The sequence below is a fragment of the Doryrhamphus excisus genome, linkage group LG8 (genome assembly GCF_037039965.1).
Source record: "Doryrhamphus excisus strain RoL-2023G ecotype Guam linkage group LG8, RoL_Dexc_Guam_v1.1, whole genome shotgun sequence".
NCBI lineage: Eukaryota > Metazoa > Chordata > Actinopteri > Syngnathiformes > Syngnathidae > Doryrhamphus > Doryrhamphus excisus.
In genome coordinates this window covers 13,709,768-13,733,098 of record NC_136364.1, presented here as the reverse complement: position 1 = coordinate 13,733,098, position 23,331 = coordinate 13,709,768, and the positions used below count along the sequence as shown (strand labels likewise).

The following is a 23,331-nucleotide window of genomic DNA, read 5'->3' as shown; positions in this document are numbered from 1 at the left end:
CCTGATATACAGTACATGTACATAATTACTCATATTTATAAATATCAACTGGTAATAATAATAAATCGCTATGTTTACAGTAGGAGGGACTTTGAGACTTGGTCATTTTTGAAGGCAGCTGACTGAAAAAGTGTTTGGGACAGTAGATAGTGGATCTAAAATGGTCTGGAAATGGTCGGAAGTGTCAGAAGCCGAGTTCAGCAGGTTAGAGACGTGTAGACGTTGTGCCGTAGCTGGAGGTGGTCTTGACATGGCACCACGTTTATTGATCAAACAGCAGACAGAAGAGACAGAGTGCATAGAATAGTCAATTGTTTTAATTCTTTGTCTTTTTTTTTGACCATGCCATCAAACACTGACGTGTACGAGTTGTGCCTGAATCCACACTGAGAGAACACTTTCACACACTGTGTTAAAAAGCTGCAATGAGGAGGGATTTTACCGCACACATGGCAAGAAGAACAACCCTGATTGGACACCAGCTCCAGCTTTGACCTGGCCCTGAGGTAGACAGACATCGACATATCTAAACGATGCGAATGACAGCCTTCTAGGACACGTGAAATAAAAGGACATCTGCATTATCACCACATAGAAAGATTAAAAAAAAACAACAACAGTTCAAACAAAAGTGCTCTATTTCTTTTGGTCCACGACTATATCTGGTTATAGTGCACGTAGATGTATAGAACAGGTACAGTGATGCGTGTTGCCATGGCACCAAGTGGCCATAATGTGCTATACAAACACCTCAGTCTGACGGGAGCAGACTTGAGACGAGCGTTTTTACTCGGCAGTTGCTTGCAACTTGCATCAGAGCGTCAGCGTCACAGTACGTTGCTTCCAGTTGCAATGCTGGAGACGTGGATGGACGCGGCAGCTCATCTCGAGTTTGGACAGGAAACAAACACCAACAGCACAGACCCACGTACTCAAAGCATGTCAATGCTCTACTTAGAAAAGGAGGCACGCAAATCGGAGACGTAGAAAAAACTCACACATTGAAGATGCTTGTCAAATCATAGCAAATGTAAACAAGACAGCAAATGACTGCGATACAAAAATACAACATGTTTATTCTATAAGGCCTGTGTTAGGCTCACACAGGGAACAACAACGCGGGACGGCCTGTACATGACACATACACTAGCACTGACACCGACTTTCACAATTCTGTGTCAGATTTTTCTTTTTTCACATTTTATTTCAAAAAAACACACGGCGTCTTTTCGTCTTCTAGTTGTATCTTTTTTAAAAAATCATCTTCTGTGGTTTGTAAGACATCTAATTATTAAAGAAAGAAACGACACAAAAAGCCAACTTGAGGCTTTTGACATTTTTTTCTTTACACTGTGACCATTTCAACTGTGACGGCAATCAGAAGGAAATGAAAACCACGGACGGATGAACACTTTTGCTAACGAACGGGAAAATAATGTCGAGGTAGAGCTTGCTCTACTTGAAACTATCCCGGGGATATCGCCGGCCCGCGTGGTGATAACCAGCATATATTTGGTAACAACATACAGTATAAATAGCACAAAAAACCATTACACTGAAATAGAAGCCTGCTACCTCGGAACCAGTGACACCCGCCGCAAAAGAGATCACGCTTCATGAGGTCAGAAACGTGGCGGCGCTTTCAAGTAAAACATGCACATGAACATACTGGAACTCCAAATGTAAAAACTAAATAGTCACAGGAATCCAGAGGAGAAGGTTTTCACGGCCGATCGAGCTGTCGAGGAATTGCTTTCCACGTTTTGCGGCACGATCAGGCGAGATGACTCTATCTCCACTCAGGCAGTCAACAAGCCCAACAGGTCCACCGCGGACGAACGACGTTGTTATCCAGCTCAACGCTAGTTTAGTCATTGACCTTACAGCTGACCTTCTAGCTGTCCAACCACCGCAGACAAGCGGTTTATACGACATTCCAGGCTCGCTTTAGCTCACAACATGGCATCCCTGCAAAAGTGCCACCATATTTTCAGCAGCCATCGACGGCCTGACAAACACCTTCATTGTCATCTAACTGCTACTTCCGTGTGGAACCTGAAACGTACGTGTAAGGACATGGAATATGACTTCAGCTGCCAATTCCTGTGCAAAATGTCAGGATGCCTATCGGCTATCTAGCAAATGGACTTTTTTTTAGCAAATATTATTAGAGACTCCTGTGGTATATTTATCATAAATGGCACAAATCGTGACCCAAATCAAAGGAACTTATTTGTTTCACTACTAGCATGTTTGAAGATCCCACAATGACGACTTTCTACTTTTCAGTATTTTTTGTATTCACCCAGCTAGCATCACGGCAAAGGTTTTCACCCATTTTGTGTGTGTGTGTGTGTGTGTGTGCACCGGGTCCAAGACCTGCTCAGACGTAACAGACGTACAGATAAGTCTTTTCTATCCTCCAGTCGGCCGGCACCTCCTCCGGTTTGTGGCCCTTCATGTGCTTCTGCATGGCGGCCAGGCTCGGACAGAAGTCCTGGCAGATGGTGCACTGGTACGGAGACGCTCCGTTGTGAGTGCGCAGGTGCTTGATCATGGCCGAGTAGTCTCTGGACCGTTGGTGACACAGCTTACACTCAAATGGCTTCTCACCTGGAGGGGGGGGGGGGGGGGGCAAAGCCACAGCGTTAGGCTCGTACAGGACAACCTGAGGCCAACAAGAAGGTTTTATGGTTTTTCATACTTTTCATATGCAGTGTTGAACATTTGCGGTTAAGTAATAAAGATACAAAGGTGGGAGCTAGGACGGGAGGTCATTTTTGTTTTGGACCCCTGTACGAATGAGTTTGACACCCCTGATCTATTACAAAGATATTTAGAACAAACTAATGTAAATACTACATTTCACCAATGCCTGAATGCATCTTTTCATATTTGTATTTTAGCTGACTTAGCCCTTTTTACACTTGAAAAAGCTTCCATTAGGCCAGTGATTTTCAACCACTGTGACGCTGCACACTAGTGTGCCTTGAGAAACAGTCAGGTGTGCCGTGAGGAATTATCCAATATCACTTTTTATAATTAACATTTATTAATCATCATTTGCAAATATTATGTCAATAGCCATTATGTCAATAGTATACATGGACCCAAATATTCCAATTGCATTTGGTTTATTTGCTCAAACGGAAAGAATTGAACATGGATGGAATATTCCTTTAACATTTTTGGTTAGTGGTGTGCCACAAATTTTTCCAATGTAAAAAACGTGCCGTGGCTCAAAAAAGGTTGAAAAACACTGCATTAGGCAAACAACATACTTAGATATGCATATTTCTGACTAACAATAGGCCAAGAAGGAGTCTGCTCCACGACCTTGAGGTGTTTAAAGGAGCGAACCATCAGTGAAGGGTGGCTGACGCCCCTAATAGTAGAGTGACACTGTGGAGTTGACATGCAGTAGACATCCAACCATCAGCCCGTCATCTCGTGCAGGAGTCTTTAAGACTCACTGCTGTAAGAAGTCGTGTGGCATGGTGGTGAGATCACCAAGGTCACTAAGATCACCAAGATCCACACATCCTCACCCGTGTGCACACGGTAGTGCGTCTCTAGCTGGTGTTTGAGGCTGAAGCGCTTCCCGCAGCTGTTGCACTCGTAAGGCTTCTCTCCCGTGTGGATGCGTTTGTGGCCCCTCAGGGTGCCGTCGTCTCGGAAGCAGCTCCCGCAGAACTCGCACTCGAATGGGTGATCGCCTGAAAAAGAAAACAACACAAAAACAGTCAAGAGGATGATGAAGAGCATGGATGTCACGTCACCGCCACGGCACATTATCTTGTGAGGCGAGCTCTATCCTTGGCACGAAACGGAGCTGTGGCCAAATGGTGTGCCGTCGCATGTTGCTAATGTTGTGACACGGGGACACTCCCCTCGGCTGTCGGCTAATGGCTAATAAAAGTCCTCCAGACATGTGCTGCTCTCCTCTATACTGTAGTTCATCTATTTGTCTCCTCGGCCGATGCCTTGACTCATCTCCAATGACCTATGTGCCTCATTATCTCAGTGTCCACAGCAACGGCCAAGGCCCAGGATGCATGGCTCTCCTCATTACAGGCCAATTCTTCCCAAATCCCCCCCCCACCCCCTACGCCATGGAGCAGATGACATTTACAAAATGTTACTTCCAAGCAGAATGGCATACAAACAAGATACGCTGCCATGGCCAAAACTCCCCTCACTTCTGTCTCTTCACATCAATGATGTATTTCTCCCGTCTAGACGTCAAGTCGTCCTGACAGCTGTGAGTGTTATTTAAGGTAAAGGAAGAAAGGGGGACATCTCCTCTGCAAATATCTCTCCGTCTCTGGCGGCACTAAAACTCACCCTCGGTAGAACACACAGACAAGTCATTTCCATTTGCTTTTCCTTCAATATTTATTTGGGTTTCCTCTATCGCCTCGCATGAACCACACTGCAACTGACAGCCGTGAATTTGCCCAAGCCCCCGAAGGCTGTCTAAGAACCCAAAAATATAAACAGGATGAAATTGCCCAAAATAAGCACCGGCCATAACTGTACACTCGCTGTCATAGCAGAGGTGAGTCATCTGATGCCGAAGCAGGCCAGGGATGATGCGTGCTAATCAATTAGCGGGAAATTGAGTCACTCGCAAAAAAAAAAAGTGCAGCCGTCTCGGCCTCAAAATGCACAAGACCAGCGATTTTTTACTGGTGTGTCTTTCTTTCGCTCTAGCTGTCAAGGGATTTTTTTCTGTAAATGTAGTAGTCCTAGTAGTTCTAGAAGAAGGTCAGAAGGTTTGTTTGGGCTAGCAAGGTCTACAGCCACTAAGATGTGGAATGAGCCATTCTGTCTCTTGTTGAGCCTTAGAAAGTGTTTGACTCTATTTTACGCTGATGATATACTGGACAGGCCAAAAGCTCATTCAAAGTGTTTCTATATTTTCTATTTTATCTTGTAGATGCCCAAAACAATGAAATGATGTACTTAACAAACACATAGGAAGTAACTCTAAACGTATATAGTAGTTTGGACTCCTCAAAGTAGCTAACCGTTGCTTTTTTGATCACGCTGCAAACCCTTGCTGTTCTCTCAATGGGTTCCATGTAGTATTGTCACCTGAACTGCTTGTCAGTGATTGGAACCATCAGTCGTGTTGTGTGCCTCCAAACCATTGGCCTGCACTGTACACATGCACTGATACAGTGGATAAGTGGAATGAGCATATTATGATCTATTGATCATATGATCTATTTCATTGTCATATTTGGAGGTGTTGCAAATTGCCATGTCAAATCGTTCAAGGTAATATGCTACCTGCTAGCTTGTACAATATGCTAAATACTAGCGGGTATAATATGCTAAATGCTGGCGGGTACAATATGCTAAATGCAGGCGGGTACAATATGCTAAATGCTAGCGGGTACAATATGCTAAATACTGACGGGTACAATATGCTAAATGCTGGCGGGTACAATATGCTAAATGCAGGCGGGTACAATATTCTAAATGCATGCGGGTACAATATGCTAAATGCTAGCTTGTACAATATGCTAAATGCGAGTGGGTACAATATACTAAATACTAGCTTGTACAATATGCTAAATGCGAGTGGGTATAACATGCTAAATACTAGCTTGTACAATATGCTAAATGCTAGCGGGTACAATATGCTAAATGCTAGCCTGTACAATATGCTAAATGCTAGCTTGTACAATATGCTAAATACGAGTGGGTACAATATGCTAAATACTAGCTTATACAATATGCTAAATGCTAGCGGGTACAATATGCTAAATGCTAGCCTGTACAATATGCTAAATACTAGCTTGTACAATATGCTAAATACTAGCTTGTACAATATGCTAAATGCTAGCGGGTACAATATGCTAGATGCTAGCCTGTACAATATGCTAAATGCTAGCTTGTACAATATGCTAAATGCTAGCGGGTACAGTATATGAATGTAATATAACACACCTTTGTACTTGCATCATAAAGCTGAGATGCAGTTTGTTCTTTAAATACTGTTTGTTTGTGTGTGTATATATATATATATATATATATAGTATATATATATAGTTATTAGAATACGCTCTATAAAGCGGCCCTCGCATTCCTTTCACCGTGTGGCCCTTGGTGGAAAAAGTTTGGACACCCCGGCTTTTGACACAGCACAAGTGACCTTTTGATGAGTTGTATAACAAGAGCTATAGATAGATTCCTTTCTTACCCGAGTGTGAGCGCAAGTGTCGTTTGAGGGTGGTGTGGCTGGGGAAGGGGCGCTCGCAGTGGCTACAGATGTAGCTGTGCATGCCGGCGTGGACCTCCATGTGCTGCTGCAGGGCCTTCTGGGTCTGGAAGCGCTTTGCACACAGCAGACAGAACACCGCCATGTCAGTCCCTAGAGATGGCACAAAAGACGGAGACGCAGTTATTTCAGTACGCCGCCGCATGCAGACGCAGGGCCTTAAGTGGGGAAACTGGGTCACTTCAACTTTGTGTGAGTCCTCGGAGGGAAAAGCTTCTTTCAAAGAGCAAGTGTCTCTACCTAAACCAACTCTCCTAAAAGCCCACGGGCGCTTTCAGCTGTGAACCTTTTATACGCTCTATTTTCAACCATCAAAGTCATTGTTTTCCTGAAGAATTTCCCACCCGACGCACAGCATGCCAATCACACAATCAATGGCTCCTTGCTAGTATGTTAGATGTGTAATTATTCTCGTCATTCCCCACCAGGAGTCAGCCACAGCCTGTGAAGTCCTCCATGCTCAAAGAGCGCCTGATAGTGGCTCCGCCCTAAATGATGCCTACCCCGTGTGCTCTGTGCAGAATGTTAAGTAGTGATATCAAGCCATTAAAGGCAGGACTGCAGGAAAAAAAAACACAATCCAGTTTAATCCTGTGTGTGACCTGGCATCTCTTTGGGGCTGCCTTCCTGTTGCACCGACTGTGGGGTGTGGGGAGGAATACAGATAGGCAATCGCTGGCGAGCTTGTTGAAGTCAAAAAGGCTACGAGACGTGGATCCTTTTGGCTGTCATCTACGGGCTCAGGATGCCGCCACTCAAATAGCCACCCTGGCCGTTCACACCAGTGCAAAATGACACGTGCCATGTGCGGCTTCATGGACTCGAACGTGCCTGCTGAGACACTGAGGCATTCATATGAGATTATGAGGCTCCTTATTTGTCTTGTCTGCTCAGGTTGCAGATTGTCTCCAGCGCTCACAGCTCCCATCGCTCCTGACTGAGATTCAATCAGACGTCTCCAGCGGAGGATCATTAGTAAACACGGGACTGTGCCAGCACTTCATTGGAATTCAAGTGGGGTTGCTGTGTCACATTTAAAATGCAGTCTGATGAGGTCCACTAAATCAAATCATTTGTTACTGTTATTGAAGTGCCTTGAGGCAACTGGCAATTAAATTGGAATTAACGCAGGGAAAAGGGATACGGCGTGCTCATACTAAAAGGGGAGAGTGTCAGCCACCCGCTTTTAGGTTCAATCAAGTTAACGGACAAGCCCGGTTTGGCGGCGGCAGACAAAGAAACGCATCACGTGGGTTCAATCGAAAGAATTTGCCGCGCAATGTTTCCTAATTTCTTTTATTTGCTCAAACATTGGCATGTTTTTTTTTTCATTTTGAGGCACTCAAGCAAACAGACGCACAAAGCCTCCGCTGTGAAGAAGATGGATGTCCGCTTGATTTTATTGTGTAAGAAAATCCTAATAGCGATCATCTGTAATCATTAACAGCCAGAGGACAGGATGAAAGACATTCCCTGGCCTTAACAGTCCGCCACTGGGATGGACTGCACCTGGTCCGGGGTTGGGGCTTGGGGCTGCACAAAGAGGACACAATGAGGTTCAGGCCCTCATTGACCCGGCCCATTAGTCAGGCTCCACACGGACCCCCTGCGCCCCCGCTGTCTTTATGTGTCTTCTAATGACCAGGGCCCTTTCTCACCACGGATCACAATATTTGAGTTGAAAGACAAGAGACCCACCGCTCTCAAAGCCCCCCCCTCCCCCTCCCCCTGCCGCCGCCACCTTATCCGCTGACCATACAGGAAATCCTTTCACTCTTTAACCAGCTTTACTTTCTGCATGACTCGTGTTTCAATAATGCCTTGCCTGCGCACCGCGCCGTGCTGCCCAGCTTCAGGAGCCATTCTGAAGCTGGGTTAGTGATTCACTGAAACCCCGTGGGGATATCTGAAGCAGCGCCATGGGAAGATTTGTTTCTTCATAGTATTGGCTTTGGCCAGCAGGGGGCGTGCTTTCTGTTCCAATGGTCTGACTGTCTTAGTGGTATGGACCGCCTGGTCAGTTGAACACAAAATAAAACACAAAAAGCACTTTAATTACAGACTGACTGTTTTTTATCTTATTTTTATGTTTTACTAAAGCACAGTTGGTCAAACCTTTTCCAGCAAGAGCCACTTTGATCTTTTGTAAAGCAATATGATAAAAACTTATACATTTTTTTAAAAATGCATCTCATTGTCATATTGGTAGAAAAAACTTTGGTCTTTGCTTTTTTTTACCACCTCTTGTAATACTTTGATATATTATTATCATTATTATAGTGTTATTCTCATAATGTTTTCACTTAATTAGTAACTTTATTCTTCTAACATAAATTTGTCTGCAACCAAATTACAATTTTATTAATTTTTGTTTCTCATGAAATTACTATTTAAAATATGTATTTTTTCTTAAAAATGTTAACTTTATGCTACTAAATTATGTTTCTAATATTACAATTAAATTCTCACAAAAGTATGACTTTTTCTCATTAAATTACTCTTCTTTTATCTTAATATTTTGACTCTATTCTTGTAACTACTATTTTTTTGCAGTTCTTGTTAAATGACATTTTTAGATCCGCGGGCCACACTTTGTGAGGCTTGAAGCTTGTGAGCTGTGTCCCATCTGCCGGGACACTTCCCCATTTCCAGCCCGATGCCGCTGCCAAACTGGCATAGAAGAAAATATGAGAAATATCCCGTCATTCGTGAAACCTGGTGACAACATCTCAGCAGGTCTTCAGTTTAGTCTACGCTGAAAATAAAAACAACAAATACGCCAGGAACAAAGTTAACGTTCCCAGGCAGGGAGGCGGGGGCTGTGTGTTAGTGGTGGCATTTTGTCGCGCTGCGCTCTGTTAACTTCCCAAACAAAAAGGATTTGCCATTGTAGGTTTTTTTTCTTCCAGTAAGTAATAAGCAGAGCAGCTTCTTTAGGAGAGAATAAGCCCTAAAGTTGGCTGTCATTGCCCCCTGCTTTCTCACCCTTAACCAGACAATGGGCTCGGGATTTGGTTTTAAGGCCCAGAATGACCCCCTGACCCCAGCCCTCAATGGGGTAAATGGCATCTAATCAGCGGTATTCCTCTAAGGCAGGAGCTGACTGAGCATTGTGTCCTCGGGGAGCAGGAATGGTTTAGTCCAAAGCCTACCCGCCGCACACGTTTACTGTGCTGCACCGCACAAGTACGTCAATAATTGAGAATAGTTTGAGGCGGGTATGCTATTTCGGAACACGCTCCGCCAGGCTGACATACGCTCACGTGACCAAACAGGGTCCATCCGTCTTCATACATCTTCTACTCGGCCGGTGCGAGCAGGCGGGGGCGTGGCCCGGGGCTCTCACGCTGCCTGGGAGACAAACCCGTGTGTCCAGGCAACCAGATAAGATCATGCTCCTTGTTGGGGTGAAGTGTTGGAGCTAATCCCTTCATTCACAAATAAGCGCAGCCTGTTTCTTTTCACACAGCAAACAAAAGTTTTCCCAGCCTGAGAATCTGCGAGTAAATCCACCGCCAATTGAAGAAGAGATTGCACCCACGGATGAGTCTTACGTAGATGAATGACTGCAGAATCTTCTGTAACTTGATGTGGGCGGCCACACTGACAAATTGAAGGGTCTCCAGTATTACATCACGGACAGCAGCGAGTGACGAGCTGCCCCCGGGCTCTTCTTACTGTATACACGAGTAGACGCCACACAACAGACCTCGCATGACCCCGTACTGTGTGTACGTTTGCACACAGCTCCCCTTAGAGGTAGCCGCATTACATGCACATGCACACAAAGCCTACCGTACCTTAAACAACCTCCGGCTCTCATCAGTAGACGGCTAATCTACCCGACTGAGGAACAACTGACTCAATAATTCATGCAACAAGGGCTTTGTGGCTCCTGTCTTAACCACCACTCCGTGGAGCGGTTCACTCAGGTCACGGCTTCGTGCACGCCGCCACCTCTATTCCTAGAATGGGTCCGCTATTCTCTCCATCGAAAACGTTTTCACGTAATAGAAATCGACTGGGCCAGGCGGTGCTTTGTGTATCATAGCAGCACAAATACATTCCGGGCCAAAGGGGGCACAGTTCAGGCCCCGCCAATTCCAAGCGGTCATTTAGGGGTATGTGGGTGCACGGCCTGATGACTGACGCACCGTGTCAGAAGGTAGAAGGTAATATTATTCACTTGATGTGTGGACACAGTGCAGCTGCTGTGAGCACAAAGCCGCCACTCATTTGGCCTGTGCCTGGAAGGGAAGGTGGCGACACGGTTTCAAGCATGTACGGTCCATTTGGCCACAGATACGATACAATCTCAGCTTTTCCTAATGAAAAAAATGAAGCAAGCCCCAGAGCCGTTTTAGCCATTCCCATGGAACAAACGCCTTTTGTTGTGAGAGAGATTCGGAGACAGATCCATTCTTTTATTTTGGGCTCTGACAAGTAGGTCAGGATACTATGACAGTGCTGTGCTGAGGAGTAAACAGCAGCACATGATGTTGTTTTCCTCTCACTGCTGGCACCCAACACCAGCAGCAATCCCCCCCCCCCATTGGAGGTCCTCACATAGTCCCTCTATCCTCGTCCCTTCCCACAGTCCGCTCCCTCCCTCGCTCTTTGATCGCAGCACACCCTCGGCCGTTCACCTCTGACATATCAAACGGCTGTAACTGGTCTTCCATGCAGTGCCGTAATGTGCGGCCAGGGGAGGCACGTGAGGCAGAGCCTCAATAACAACACCAAAATAAATATGATGTAATATGCGTCCATGGAACTGTTCTTCTCTGTATGATTTGGCAGCATTTTCGTCTTTAAAAATGAATTGGCATCAAATACAAGGCAGAAACCTGACATGGTTGTGCTGAACTAAGCTAACCTCCATAAACTGGGATGGGTGGGGCATGCCCCATTCGTTCCCATTTGTCAGACCTGGCCGATATGTAGAAATACTTACGATCTCTCTACGGCTTCTTTTATGTAAGTCTGACATAGTTATTTTTGCTCATCGGACAAATCATGAGATACCTGACCGTGATGGACCGGGGGTGGGGGCGGGGGGTGCTATAGTGCCGTCGTTTTACGGAGAGGAAACGTGTTGATTTGAACTACTGAAATATGGTACAATACTGTGCAATACTGCAATACAGTGTTATTTAGTACATTGGTGCTTGACTGAATGAATCTGACCGCTAAGATGGAGGATATTACAATCCTGATTAAAACATCTTAAACAGCTAGCATGTAGGTGCTAACAATGCACATAATGCAACACACCTATTTCGACTATGAAGCCCTAAAAAAAATAAACCTCGGAAAACACCAACAATGCAGTATTTCCATAAGTGACCTGCATATGAACCAAGCTACAGTACACTACAGTACATTGTTATTGTAGCCGCGAACAAGAAGAACTATTTTCCTGGTGTAGTGACACAGCACTTCAGGCCACTACAGAAAGGAAGCCGGCCCACTCCAAAACAAAGCGATAGGACCCAGTCTGTACTGGTAGGAAACGAGAACACGTATATGGACCACAACAAAAAAAAAGTATAAGCGAATCAGTTAGCTTTGTTCATGTATCAGAGTCAACATCATGGTTTCTTACTCGATGGACAGTCTGTCTGGTCCATTTGGTCTGGAGCGTTTTTTCCAGTTTATTTTGGTAGGTGACAAAAGGTCTGTTTGTTAGCATGTTAGCACTAACAATTTTTCATTGTGATGAAATCTCTTGGAGCAATATCCAGACTGCCCCCCCCCATCTGCTAGAAAGTTTCACTCTCTCTTCTTGAGGGCTAAGCTTCTAAAACCTGCAGCTCATCCTCCGTATACTCAAGCTCAAAAAGATAAGGTTCGGGACCCGCATTTGTCCAGAAGTAGTCATTGGCGGCTTTTCCAAAGTCTGCCATGAACCATAGTAGTAGCCAAAAATGAATGAATGACTGACTGTGGATGACGGACAAAATTTCCTGCCAAAAATGTCGAAATAAAAGTCATATTGCAAACAAGCATAAACGGAAATAGGCTGTCATCAGCCGATATATAAAGTTTGTATCTCTGTAACAAGTAGCTGTGAACCATCAGAAAGATGGTTGGAAATGCTTGATGCCAGGGGGCTAGTGGGAATGTTGCTCCAGGAGGTGAAGATGGCTTCACGGAGGACAGCCTTTTTGTCAATTTAACCTTTTCTGTGATCTTACTGCATCCCACCTCAGCAGCCATGGTGCGCCATCAAGAGATCCTGACAGTGTGAATACCTGACAGGAAATGACATCCAATCCACATTTGATGACACCTGATTTTGCCTTTTAAACGCTGAGCTCTTAAACTTTTAATCAGAGGATGAACAGCCTATTTCACTTGAATACTTGTTTGCAATAAATTGCTCAGTCACAAAAATGCTCTACTTAGGAACCAGCAGCGCAAATGGTCAAGTCTTGCAATTTTTCAACTGGTCTTGAAAGTTTGATCAGGATTCTCCAAACTGGACTTTCAGACAAAAGACAAGGTCTTTCACAACAAAGATTTCCTTGGAAAAGGACAGCGTTCCTGTGCTTCATATTCAACCAAAATGTACACCTCCTTTTTAAAGGAATAAGACGTGAATTACTCTCTTCTACCTTAGCAATGTACTGTTCCGCTGTGACCCCACAGCCCCCTACAGTCATATCGGCCCCCACCTTGGTCGAGGGGGAGGTGGGCAGCAGCTGCCAAGAGTGTTAATCTACTAAGACCGGACTCATTTGGCCACACGGCAAATGAAAGTCACGTCGGCAGCATCGGCATTGAGCACTGACGGCCCACTGCCTGTTTTTCAAGTATTTACTGAATGCAACACCCCCCCCCCACGGGTGATTAGATTACCTGTAGTTTGTGTCAAAACACAAAATAGGGTCGTGCGTCACAGCGGGCCGAGCTGAGATGATGACAAAATGAGAGAGTAATGCCCTCCTGTACTCTGCTCTCGGTAGCTCGCCAAGCTTGTAACCCGGCTCTGCATGTTTACAACTCGGCGAGGGTGACGAGGGTAGGAAGTTCTGGGCAAGGCCGACACCCCCGTCTGCATGAAGTATTCATACGGCGTGTGCCACCTGGAGTTACGGTTACCTGCCAGAGGGTTATCACCTTTCTCTGATGGTGTCAACGCAATGTGTGGGTACACACATTAGGGCGTTTTCAGCAAGTCTGGCAGTAATGTTAGCACCTATGCTAATGCTAACACATGAGAGGCTGCTATTTTCCTTATTACAAGAAAGCGTGCCAACAATGTCCAGCTGCCTCTGCGTACTTGACTTGATTGCTTTGGTGGATATCAGGTTAGCTACCCCGCAAATAATTATGTCACATGAATTTGCTGCCACCTTATTTTGTCCGTAGGATGGCAAAGTGAAACAAAAAGGAAGGCTCCAGCGACAGAAACTCTAATATTTAATTATGGTTGTCCTTGTTTTCGGGTTGAGTTGCCTGCAGGAGCTTTTTGTTTTGCTTTGAGATCCTGTGTGCCGCGTGACTTTTTATTTATCCAGATGAAAAGATGCTGAATTTAGAAGCCTTTTGTCGGGAAACCCTTCTTTGTCTCAAGAAATGACTGACTGTACGTACACCCCGATATCAGCTGTAACAGAATTGCTTTGACTGGTGATATGCTGTAGACAATATGAGTGTGCGTACATATACTGTCTCTGATGTAAATGTGCATAAGACCTATAATATGTTAATATCAGTCCACATGGAATTCGTTGTCATGTTAACCGCAAAAGGTGCTGTTAATCTGATATCGTTAGGGATGTCTGATAATATGGATATTATTGGCCCATATCAGAATAAAAAATGTGATAATGGTTCTTATTTTCCGGTTCTTATGGTTAATGGTTCTTATGGTTCTTGTTTCCGATGATAATAACGGCACATGAGTGAGAACGTGCTCCACATTTACTTCTTCAAATACTTGTAATCAGATATGTTTCATTCATGCTGCATTCATGAATGGCGTGTAAAATTGGAATCAGGCGTTCAGGTTTGGGAAAAAGTGTAAATATGTCTTTGGTTGCGAATGAGTTAAGCATTCTCCAGCTTGGTGATGATGAAACTTTTACCGAATAAGTACCGTATTTTCTGGACTATAAGTCACTCCGGAGTATAAGTCGCACAAGGCCGAAAATGCATAATCAGGTAGAAAAAAAACATACATAAGTCACTCTGGAGTATAAGTCGCACAAGGCCAAAAATGCATAATCAGGTAGAAAAAAACATACATAAGTCACTCTGGAGTATAAGTCGCACAAGGCCAAAAATGCATAATCAGGTAGAAAAAAACATACATAAGTCACTCTGGAGTATAAGTCGCACAAGGCCAAAAATGCATAATCATGTAGAAAAAAACATACATAAGTCACTCCGGAGTATAAGTCGCACAAGGCCAAAAATGCATAATCAGGTAGAAAAAAACATACATAAGTCACTCCGGAGTTTAAGTCGCACAAGGCCAAAAATGCATAATCAGGTAGAAAAAAAAACATACATAAGTCGCACTGGAGTATAAGTCGCATTTTTTGCAGGTAATTTATTTTAACTACTTTACCAAAACAGACATTACGTCTGGCAAGTTCTAACAATAAAAGAATAGAGAACAGGCTGAATAGGTGTAAGATATGCTAACACAACGCTTATTCAGCTACACAAAACATAAACATGAACACAAAAGGTGTCCAGTGTTTATGTAACAAATTTTTTTTCATTTATAAGTCGCTCTGGAGTATAAGTCACAGGAACAGCCAACCTATGAAAAAAAGTGCGACTTATAGTCTGGAAAATACGGTAATAGAGCATTTGGGATTTACAGTACAAAGTACTTCCTTGCCAAGCTCCTCCGCTTTAACACCCCAAATGTTGAATAAAATATCCCTTTTCCACACAACTTTGTGTAAAAATCTTAATTCCTTTTGTGTCTCGCTCCGTCACACGCAAACCCCCCCATCCTCTGTGCTTGGCATCATCGCCTTGTCTTCCTGGAACTGCTGGGATACGGTCCTTGAATGATGGATGATTACCGTGATGGCCACTATGTCATGAAAAGCCTCGACTCTCGTGCTTCGGAAACCACTGGAATCATTTTGCCAGTTGATGTCATTTCGTAGTAATTTAAAAATAGTGTTGCAAACCAATTACTGTATACAGCTTGGATGTTAAACATTGGAAATACATATTTAATGGGCCAGATATGGATGACGTACACTGACGTGAGATGACGTGAGAGTACACTTCTCCCATTTAAGTAACCTTCCTATTCCAGAACACCGTCTGAGGGACCGCACCGTGGTGTAGTGGGGAGGTGTGTGTTGTGTGTTGTGTTCTGAGAATGGTGTGGAAGTGGCACGTGGTGTGTCTGGACACTGAAAGAGATTAGAGGCTGATATGTGAGAGGGCCTCCCACCTCCCGCTTGATGAATTATGGAGCATCATGACAGGAACAGTTTAACCCGGCCAGCATGACAGTCAACTTCCAAACCAGCCATGAAGTAACATGGACGCGCCCGTGTGTGTGTGTGTGGAACATACCTGTGTGCGTTAGCCTGTGGGCGTCCAAAGCCTCCTCCGAGGAGAAGGTCGCTCCACACTGGTCACACACCAGCGCCTCTGCAGGAGCTGTGGGCACATGTTAAAAAAAACCAAAAAGATGGCGTAGTGGTCAGACAGATTTGCACCGTGAGTTACTTCATCTTGCATTTTAGAGACGGGATGAGTGTGTTTTGTCGCAGGTGGAACAGAGGGAGCCACCATAGAAACACTAGTCAGACAAACAAAAGCAGCGAGACAGGGAGCAACGGCCCTTCTTCCTCACAGAACGAGCCAAGCTGAAGAGTTTTATTTACCATGCCCCGTTATCAGCCTCTGAACAGTGAGCAGACTGTCTGCCTGAGAGGCCACGGAAGGACTGGCTGTTCTCTCCACAGCAGACACTTACCGCCTGCGGCACATCCCTTTTTATACCAAAAATAAAGAAATAAATCAAATAAACACACTTCAGAGTCGACACCCCAAATCCCATCGCACGCACGTAACCACACTTCCCAGTTCACCTTTGGAATGCCCTTGTCTGGTGCATTAAAAGAGATGTGTGCATGTACAGTTGGAAAGAAATGCTCAATCCATGTCATGCACTCACCTCACACCTGCACACACACACACACACACACACACACGGCTGTCTGGATGGGGGCTGGCTCTCACAGAGATGTAAATCGGTTGCAGATCCATACTGGCCCAGGGCTCATTCACTGATCTATTTTCTGCTCAGCTGGCTTTAAATGAAGTTAAAATGACTCATTAAAACACCCACAAGCTTTGGGAACTCTGGGCGCTGCAGCCTAAATGTGGTCCTCTTTCAACTTTCACCATGCCTCCGTGCACAGACAGACAACGGTGCCACCATTCCGTGAACACCAAACGGCGACCGCAAACAAAACCGCTCCAATCTGTTCATTTCTCCGAATAAAACCAGCGTCTTCTTGGGGTAAAAAACAAACCCTGCCGCTCAGCCTCGTGTTCCACTAGCAGCACTAGCGCCGCTGTAGAGCCTAATGTTGTGTGACGCTGTCCAGTGCGGTGTGTTGTGTTGTGTGCGATTGTGTGATAAGGGAAGAAGAGAACATAGTGCATTGTCTTGTGCAGTCAAAGGCACGGCGTGTGCTCTCATCCATAAACCATCAAACTGTCTCCAGACACGACTGCAATCGTCCTCCATCAAAACACTTTGTCTGGCATACCAAAATAAGAGCCAGCATTGAGCTGAATACCAAATCAGCCCATTAGAGCGACGGAGCGCGTGCTCCTTAGCAACCAGAGGGATCTAAGGCTGCTATACCCAAATACGCGACAACAAAGAAATGAGACTTGTGTGCCTTGTTGGTTCCAGGTTACTGTTACAGGTCGACGTGCTCCAAGGGGGTGGGGGGGTAGGCGAAACAAAGCATGTTAGGTGCGTGTGTGTGTTTAGAAGAAATAAAAAAAAAAAAAGGGGCAGACTCAGGGAAAGTTTAAAGACGCTCGCTCATCTGTCAGCAGGTTGTCACTCCTAACCAATAACCCGGCTCGTCTTGTGTGTACACTCGCCATGCTGAGGCTGGCGTTTAAGTTGCATTTTGACTTCCTGATTACAAGCCCCCCCCCCCCCCCCCCCCCCCCACTGCTCTGCTCCTCGTTCTCTATTTTGGATAAAGTAGCTGGGAGAGCAGTCAGGTCTGATTAAGTCTGCATTTGGGTACAGTGTGTTCCTGGACACACATCTGCGAGCGAGCCATCACACACGCTTCGGAACACTGGCAGAACACCCAGGCCTGCCGGCAGCTGATGATGTCATCACTCAGAAAGAGGGGCGGCACTGGCAAGCGGCCAGAGCCTCTCTAAAAAAAAAAAAAAAAAAAAGAAAGGATTCGGCCGCGAGTGAGTAGGGATGGGAGGGGGCGCACGGCAGACCTGAAGCACGGAAAAGAAGGCGGGATCCAGGCGAGAGGAGGAGGGGCTTGAGGGTGAACAGGTGCAGCTGAAAGGCAGCGAGCAGAGACTTGATCAGTCTGGAGTCACTTAAGTACCTGTGTGAGACAACATGTGCATCCGGAGCCTCATGCTGTCCTGGAAGTGTTTGCCACAGTATTCGCAGCCGTGGCCCTTCTCGTCGTCGTGCAGCCTCCTGTGGAACACACACACACGGACTGTAAGGAAGAGCAGCACAAAAGGCCACACACTCATATTAGCACGAGTGTTTTGTTTCTGTCCCTTTGCCCCCCATAAGTCTCTCAAACGCTGCCATGTCATTGTGCTCCTGACAAGAGCAGCCATATTTTAATTCCGGCAAGAGTCCCCGGCATGAATGTGGCATCATTAGCAGAAGAGGCCCCTCGGAGTTGTGAATCACAACGCATGAATGCTGGGAGAACACAGACAATGGGATATCTGGCTAATTTCAGAGCGCAGACGTACACGTGCCTCCACCCGCCGGCGCTGCAAGACACCAAGCACGCACGAAAACACACACACACACACTTCTTGGAGCTGCAACGAAAAGGAGAAAAGAAGACGATTGGCTGATGCTCTGCCTGCAGCCAAAGCCATCGTATCCTATCCCAAACATCCAACATGCAAGACATCTGTACTTTCATCCTCGCGTCCAAGACCCTCGCGTGCGCATTTGGCATACACAGCAGCCATTTTGCCGCTCTCCGTGCAGAGCGCCTCCAAAGACCAACGCTGCTGTAACCCGGACCTGTCTTGGACTACTTTACAGTATTTCCTGTCACTCATTCGGAGAGGGGGTGGTCTCTTTAATTACCAATGTTTGCTCGCTACGTGGGAAGCTGACAAGCTAACTCGTCGGCGAAAGAGGTCCTGGTTGCTCATGAAGTTGACGTCACACCATTAGTTCAACCGGGGGGGGGGGGGGGGGGGGTGTCCAAAGCCTGGCTTGTTTCTTATTGGCCAACAAAAAAAGCAAAAATGCAAAAGAAGACCAAAAACCATAATGTAAAAATTACTAATTTTAAAAACTATTGACGCAAAGCGTTGTATTGAAATAATAAAAATACTACAATCGTCAACTTTCACAGCTTCACAAAATCACAGTTTTTCTTAACTAGTTTATTTTATCTGATTATATCCATTATATTGGGTAATAGAAATATAAAGGTGATTATAGGGGTTATTTCATGTCTAGAGGGCTCTAATAATGGAACGTTGGAATCAGGTTTTGTATGCCATAACCACAAATAGATACTAATTCTAAATAATTGCAGAAATCACGGTCAGGTCTGGAACAAATGATCTGTGATGAAGGAGGGATTACTGTATATTAAATAATATTCCATACACTAAAACATATTCCAGAGGCAGACAGTGGGTTGTGGAGGAGTGCCCATGAAATGTACTGATGGTTCAAAGACGGTGGCACAGCCTGTGCCCTCAGACAAAACAATAGGACTGAATTTCTTGAATATATATCTAGTGGGGGGTTTCTGCCCACGTCAGACTCCGCTTATTCTCTCTCTCACCATCGGAACTAAAAATGCCATTAACTGAACTAAAATATATTTCAGCATAGACACTGTAATATGCACTTGCCCGCCTCACACTGAATACTACCGCTAAAACTATGCTGAACGTTGTTGACCTGATAAACTATTAAAAAGCATTTTGTTTGTTTTTTTGCAATTCTGGTCGTCTGGTCCATGGTAATAATCATATTTAAAAGGTTGGGAAAAGGTTTTCAATCCTCGAAGATATTTTGCATTCTATAAATATTCTACAAGGACCCATACTACTAGTACATACTACATTACATACTACTAGGAACCATACCACACGGGAATTCACTGTGGGGTCAATGAACTCTGCACTAAGCGAACGTCTGTATTTCAGACAGGAAGGAGGAAGTGAGCCAGTGTGGAGGAGTATAGTGCGCAAAAGGTTGGGTCTTTTTGTCTTTTTTAGCATTTAGTTCCTGTCAAATCTTCCTAACAAAACCATCCGTCCTCAAATCCACAAAATGCCCTAATTCCTTCGCGCACAAAGAGTTAACTCTCTTTGAGAGCTGAAATGTAGGAGATTTGTCCAGTTTAAAGTCGCTCCTGGAGAAATTCCGTCAGCAGGCACTACCAAATGTCAATCTGCAGACCAGGTGCATGCTCAGTGACCTGGTTACGGACCTACTGCAACTTCACTACGTCCTCAAGCAGAACCACCACCACAGCATCGCTCTCTCTCGCTCAGCGGCCCGCAGACATGCGCACGTCCGTCTCCATGAGTAACCCCGCACATCACTAAATATCCCACAGGATGTCAGGATGGCACGATGTTGAAATGTCAGTCACACGGGTCCGGAGGTTGGTGCCGTCCAGGATGCTGATTGCGATTTGGAGTGCGTGTCAGGGGATTGTGTTGCTTTCTTTAATGAATCAAGTGCCAATTATGAATCCCTGCAGTCCAACTAATAGGAGATGGCATGGCGCTAAATGCTAACTTTTAGCGCATAAAGACCAAATGGGAAGTGACAAGCTTGTCAATACGGGAAGGATCAACACAAGGAAGCTTGAAGGTATCCTACCCTGTGCCTTGCATGTCATCATCAGTCCCTGTAAGGCTTCACAACTTCCCAAGATGTCTCCTTGGGTCCGAACTAGTGCCGGTGTTCTGAGTCTTGGCTCGCTTAAAGTATAAGCATAGGCACACCTGCTTAGAGGGTTCTTTTGGGGTTTTTGGTAATCATGACTTCCACCAATGATGTGTACATCAGTAGAAATGACTATTTTCGGTTTCTTTGTGCAGATCCACGATTCTAGAGTCTAGGTGCTTCAACGTTGTGCTTGTGTGGCCTTGGCAGGCGTCTGTGCAGTGCCGAGTACTGGCCTATCAAGTGCTAGCAAAACAAACGGTGTCAGTGTGTGTCTTTACCTGTGCTGCTCCATGGCCTGCCTGCTGTGCAGCTGCAGCCCGCATTCGCCACAGCACTGCGGCCCCGGAGGGGACCCCTCGTGCCGCATTCCTGCCGCAAACTGGCCCAGCCTGGTGAGGAGCTCCCTGTGCAGCAGGCCCTGGTGCAGAAGGCTGCCATAGGCCCTCGGGTCCAGTGGGACACCCAGGGACGGGGCCACCGAAAGGGAGACCTGTGTCATGGCCTCCCCTGTGCGGCTGGGGGTGACGGAGTACAGAGGGCCCAGATGTTTCTCGGCTATCCCCGGGAAATAGTCCAGGGAGCTCCCCACCACCGGCGCGCCGTCTTCGGGACTGCTGTGCAGCTCTCGGGTGCTTGTGATCACGCTGCTCCTCAGCGGTGTCCCCGGGCCCTCATCCCTGCTCGGATGGGATGGGGAGCATCCATCTCCTGCGCTTGAGGAGCGGCCCACACAGCTGTCTGCTTCATCCACCTGCATGTTCTCCGACTTGATATTCCCAACGGGCTCAAGTGTCGGGGCCTCGGCGTTTCCCTGCTGAGGCTGGTGGGTCATGTCCATGTCCATGTCCAGTTTGGGGCTCAATTCGGGAGGTGCGGCGGACTCTGTACCCTGTGGGCTCCTCTCTGTCATGTGATAGAACGCCAGGTGGTGTAGAGCAGTTGGAGTGGTGCAGGTGGGTCCGTCTGGGATGGAATGCTTCTTGGACATCATGTGTCTCCAGTGTCGGGCCCGGTCACCGTGGTTGCCCACCACCGCGTCCTCGCTCTCCTCCGCCTGGATGGTCTCCAGCACTTTCAGGCACTGCTCCTCCAGGAACTCAATCTCCAGGATCTCTGCGGCGTACAGCAGATCGTCGAGATCCTCGGCCGTGGCCTGCAGCGAGGCCGTGTAAGCGTACTCCAGGATCTGCTGGAAGGTCTTGGGGGACAGAAAGTCCAGTGCGTAGCGCAGGCTGCTGCGGTGGAACAGGATCTCAAACATCTTGCTGGTACACGCCAGGACGGTGCGGTGCGCCGGGAACTCGTGGCCGTCCACAGTGATGATGACGTCACACAGGGTTCCCGTCAAGCGCATCTGGTTGGCCCGCTGCAGGAGCGTGCTGGGGTGAGCGGGGTTGTGGAGCTGGAGCACGCCCATGTTTGGTCAGACCCGTATCCGCTCGGACCTCGGCTGTGCCGCGCATGAGGCGTTTGCCCTGCTTCAGCTGGGGGTCTGTGAGCTGGGGGGAAGAGCATCGTTAGTGGATGTAACGATTCAAAGGCCAGAATGTTTGAAGACTATAATATAATGTTGCTGTTCCTGCGTCCCGTGTTAAGTTTTGGTTGGCCAAGCATCCAATTAGCAGACAGCAGGTCGATAGAGGCACGGCAACAGTTTGCCTCGCAGATGATTAGTCTGCCGGCGGTCACGTCGCGGGCATAACGTCTGCATACTGAGAGGTGTCGCTGCCGTTTATCAAGCCACACACGCACGCAGACGCCCTCAACAGGTAGACAAACGCTGATTATTTCATTAAGGCGGCGCACGTCCGTAATTAGAGAGCTTGAGACAATTTGGCCGCCCAATCAATAAGTTATCAAACTATTAGATGGATGAAAGCCCGGAGATAGCCGCCGGATCGCGTCTTTATTGTGGGCTCGCGACAACAAAAAGATGTATTTATTTGTCGTGGCACCTTCCGGTGATGCCGAGCGCATCAGGTGCACTGTCTGCGCGCAAATCCTCGCACGCACATTGCGACGCATTTCATACAAGCTTCACTCTGCATGTCATCGAAAATAGAATTGAACCGCAAGGAATAAACGATACGACCCGACACCCAAGTTCTTAAGGTCCAAAGATAAGCTTTCTGGGGAACTTGGAAGACGTCTGTTGTACAAAGAGGGATCATACGCGTCGAGCGGGTCCCGTTTGATTGTCACATTTCACAGGAAAAGTCCCAGCGGGCCGAAGTCGGCGTCTTACCTTCCGGTCTACAGCTGTCCTCTCGGCCCCTGTTTATCCAGGCAGCATCATGCTTGCACATTTCACATGTGCCCGCTCCAAAGTCGCTCCTGCTCCAAGTAGACGGATTAGTCGAGCGCCCGGTCGCACAGGGATCTCTTCCGGCGACGGACTGTCAAAATAAAACGCCACTTGAAACAGCGTGGCGCTGTTGAGATGATGTTTCCCGAAACCCGGTTTAAAATACGGTTGGTGTATCTATTTAGGACACGGTTGTTAAAACGTGGCGCTATAATCATGATTGGAAGTGGCTGGCCTCCTGCATTGCACCTTTTTGACACATGTCATGCGTTAATTACGTCTTCCGGGTCTTGCACTTAACGTTTCATGCTTTCAAAAGAATAATAAAGATTCTAAACATGAAGTAATAGGATAGGAAGCGCCGGAAAATATCTTACTTTGAAAGTCCTCTCGCCTCACAGTCGCCGTGAAAGTGGCTGCCTGATGCTAACTTGCTAGCTTGTCTCCATTCTCCTGACCCGACACCCCAAACAAGACGCATCAACTCCAAATATAATCTATGGATTCGGCAAAGAGGCAAGTGTGGTTTGTCTTGAGGGAAGTCTTGGACTGTTGACACACCGCAGCAATTAGCTG

The 23,331-nt window shown here is 46.4% G+C and overlaps 1 protein-coding gene and 1 long non-coding RNA gene across 2 annotated transcripts in view; one reads left to right on the top strand and one right to left on the bottom strand.

Moving 5' to 3' along the window:
* LOC131134656 (uncharacterized) overlaps nucleotides 1–7,702 on the top strand; it is a 22,797-nt gene extending 15,095 nt beyond the window's left edge. The window contains exon 4 of the long non-coding RNA XR_013627987.1: nucleotides 7,184–7,702. This is a non-coding gene — a long non-coding RNA (uncharacterized LOC131134656). The remainder of the gene's footprint in view (nucleotides 1–7,183) is intronic.
* zbtb16b (zinc finger and BTB domain containing 16b) lies at nucleotides 296–23,331 on the bottom strand. Its single transcript, XM_058080150.2, has 7 exons — nucleotides 22,696–23,331; nucleotides 20,729–21,949; nucleotides 17,878–17,975; nucleotides 15,845–15,931; nucleotides 6,212–6,382; nucleotides 3,549–3,716; nucleotides 296–2,613 (listed from the first exon to the last, which is right to left on the bottom strand). Exons 2-7 carry the CDS (start codon nucleotides 21,865–21,867, stop codon nucleotides 2,384–2,386), a joined length of 1,893 nt encoding a protein of 630 aa, XP_057936133.2. The 5' UTR covers nucleotides 21,868–21,949; nucleotides 22,696–23,331; the 3' UTR covers nucleotides 296–2,383.

Coding starts and splice junctions, on each gene's coding strand:
- zbtb16b (XM_058080150.2), bottom strand. CDS start 21,867: ATGGGCGTGCTCCAGCTCCACAACCCCGCTCACCCCAGCACGCTCCTG. Junction 15,932..17,877: donor GCACATGTTGTCTCACACAG/GTACTTAAGTGA, acceptor ATGTGCCCACAG/CTCCTGCAGAGGCGCTGGTG. Junction 6,383..15,844: donor CCACAGGCTAACGCACACAG/GTATGTTCCACA, acceptor TGCCATCTCTAG/GGACTGACATGGCGGTGTTC.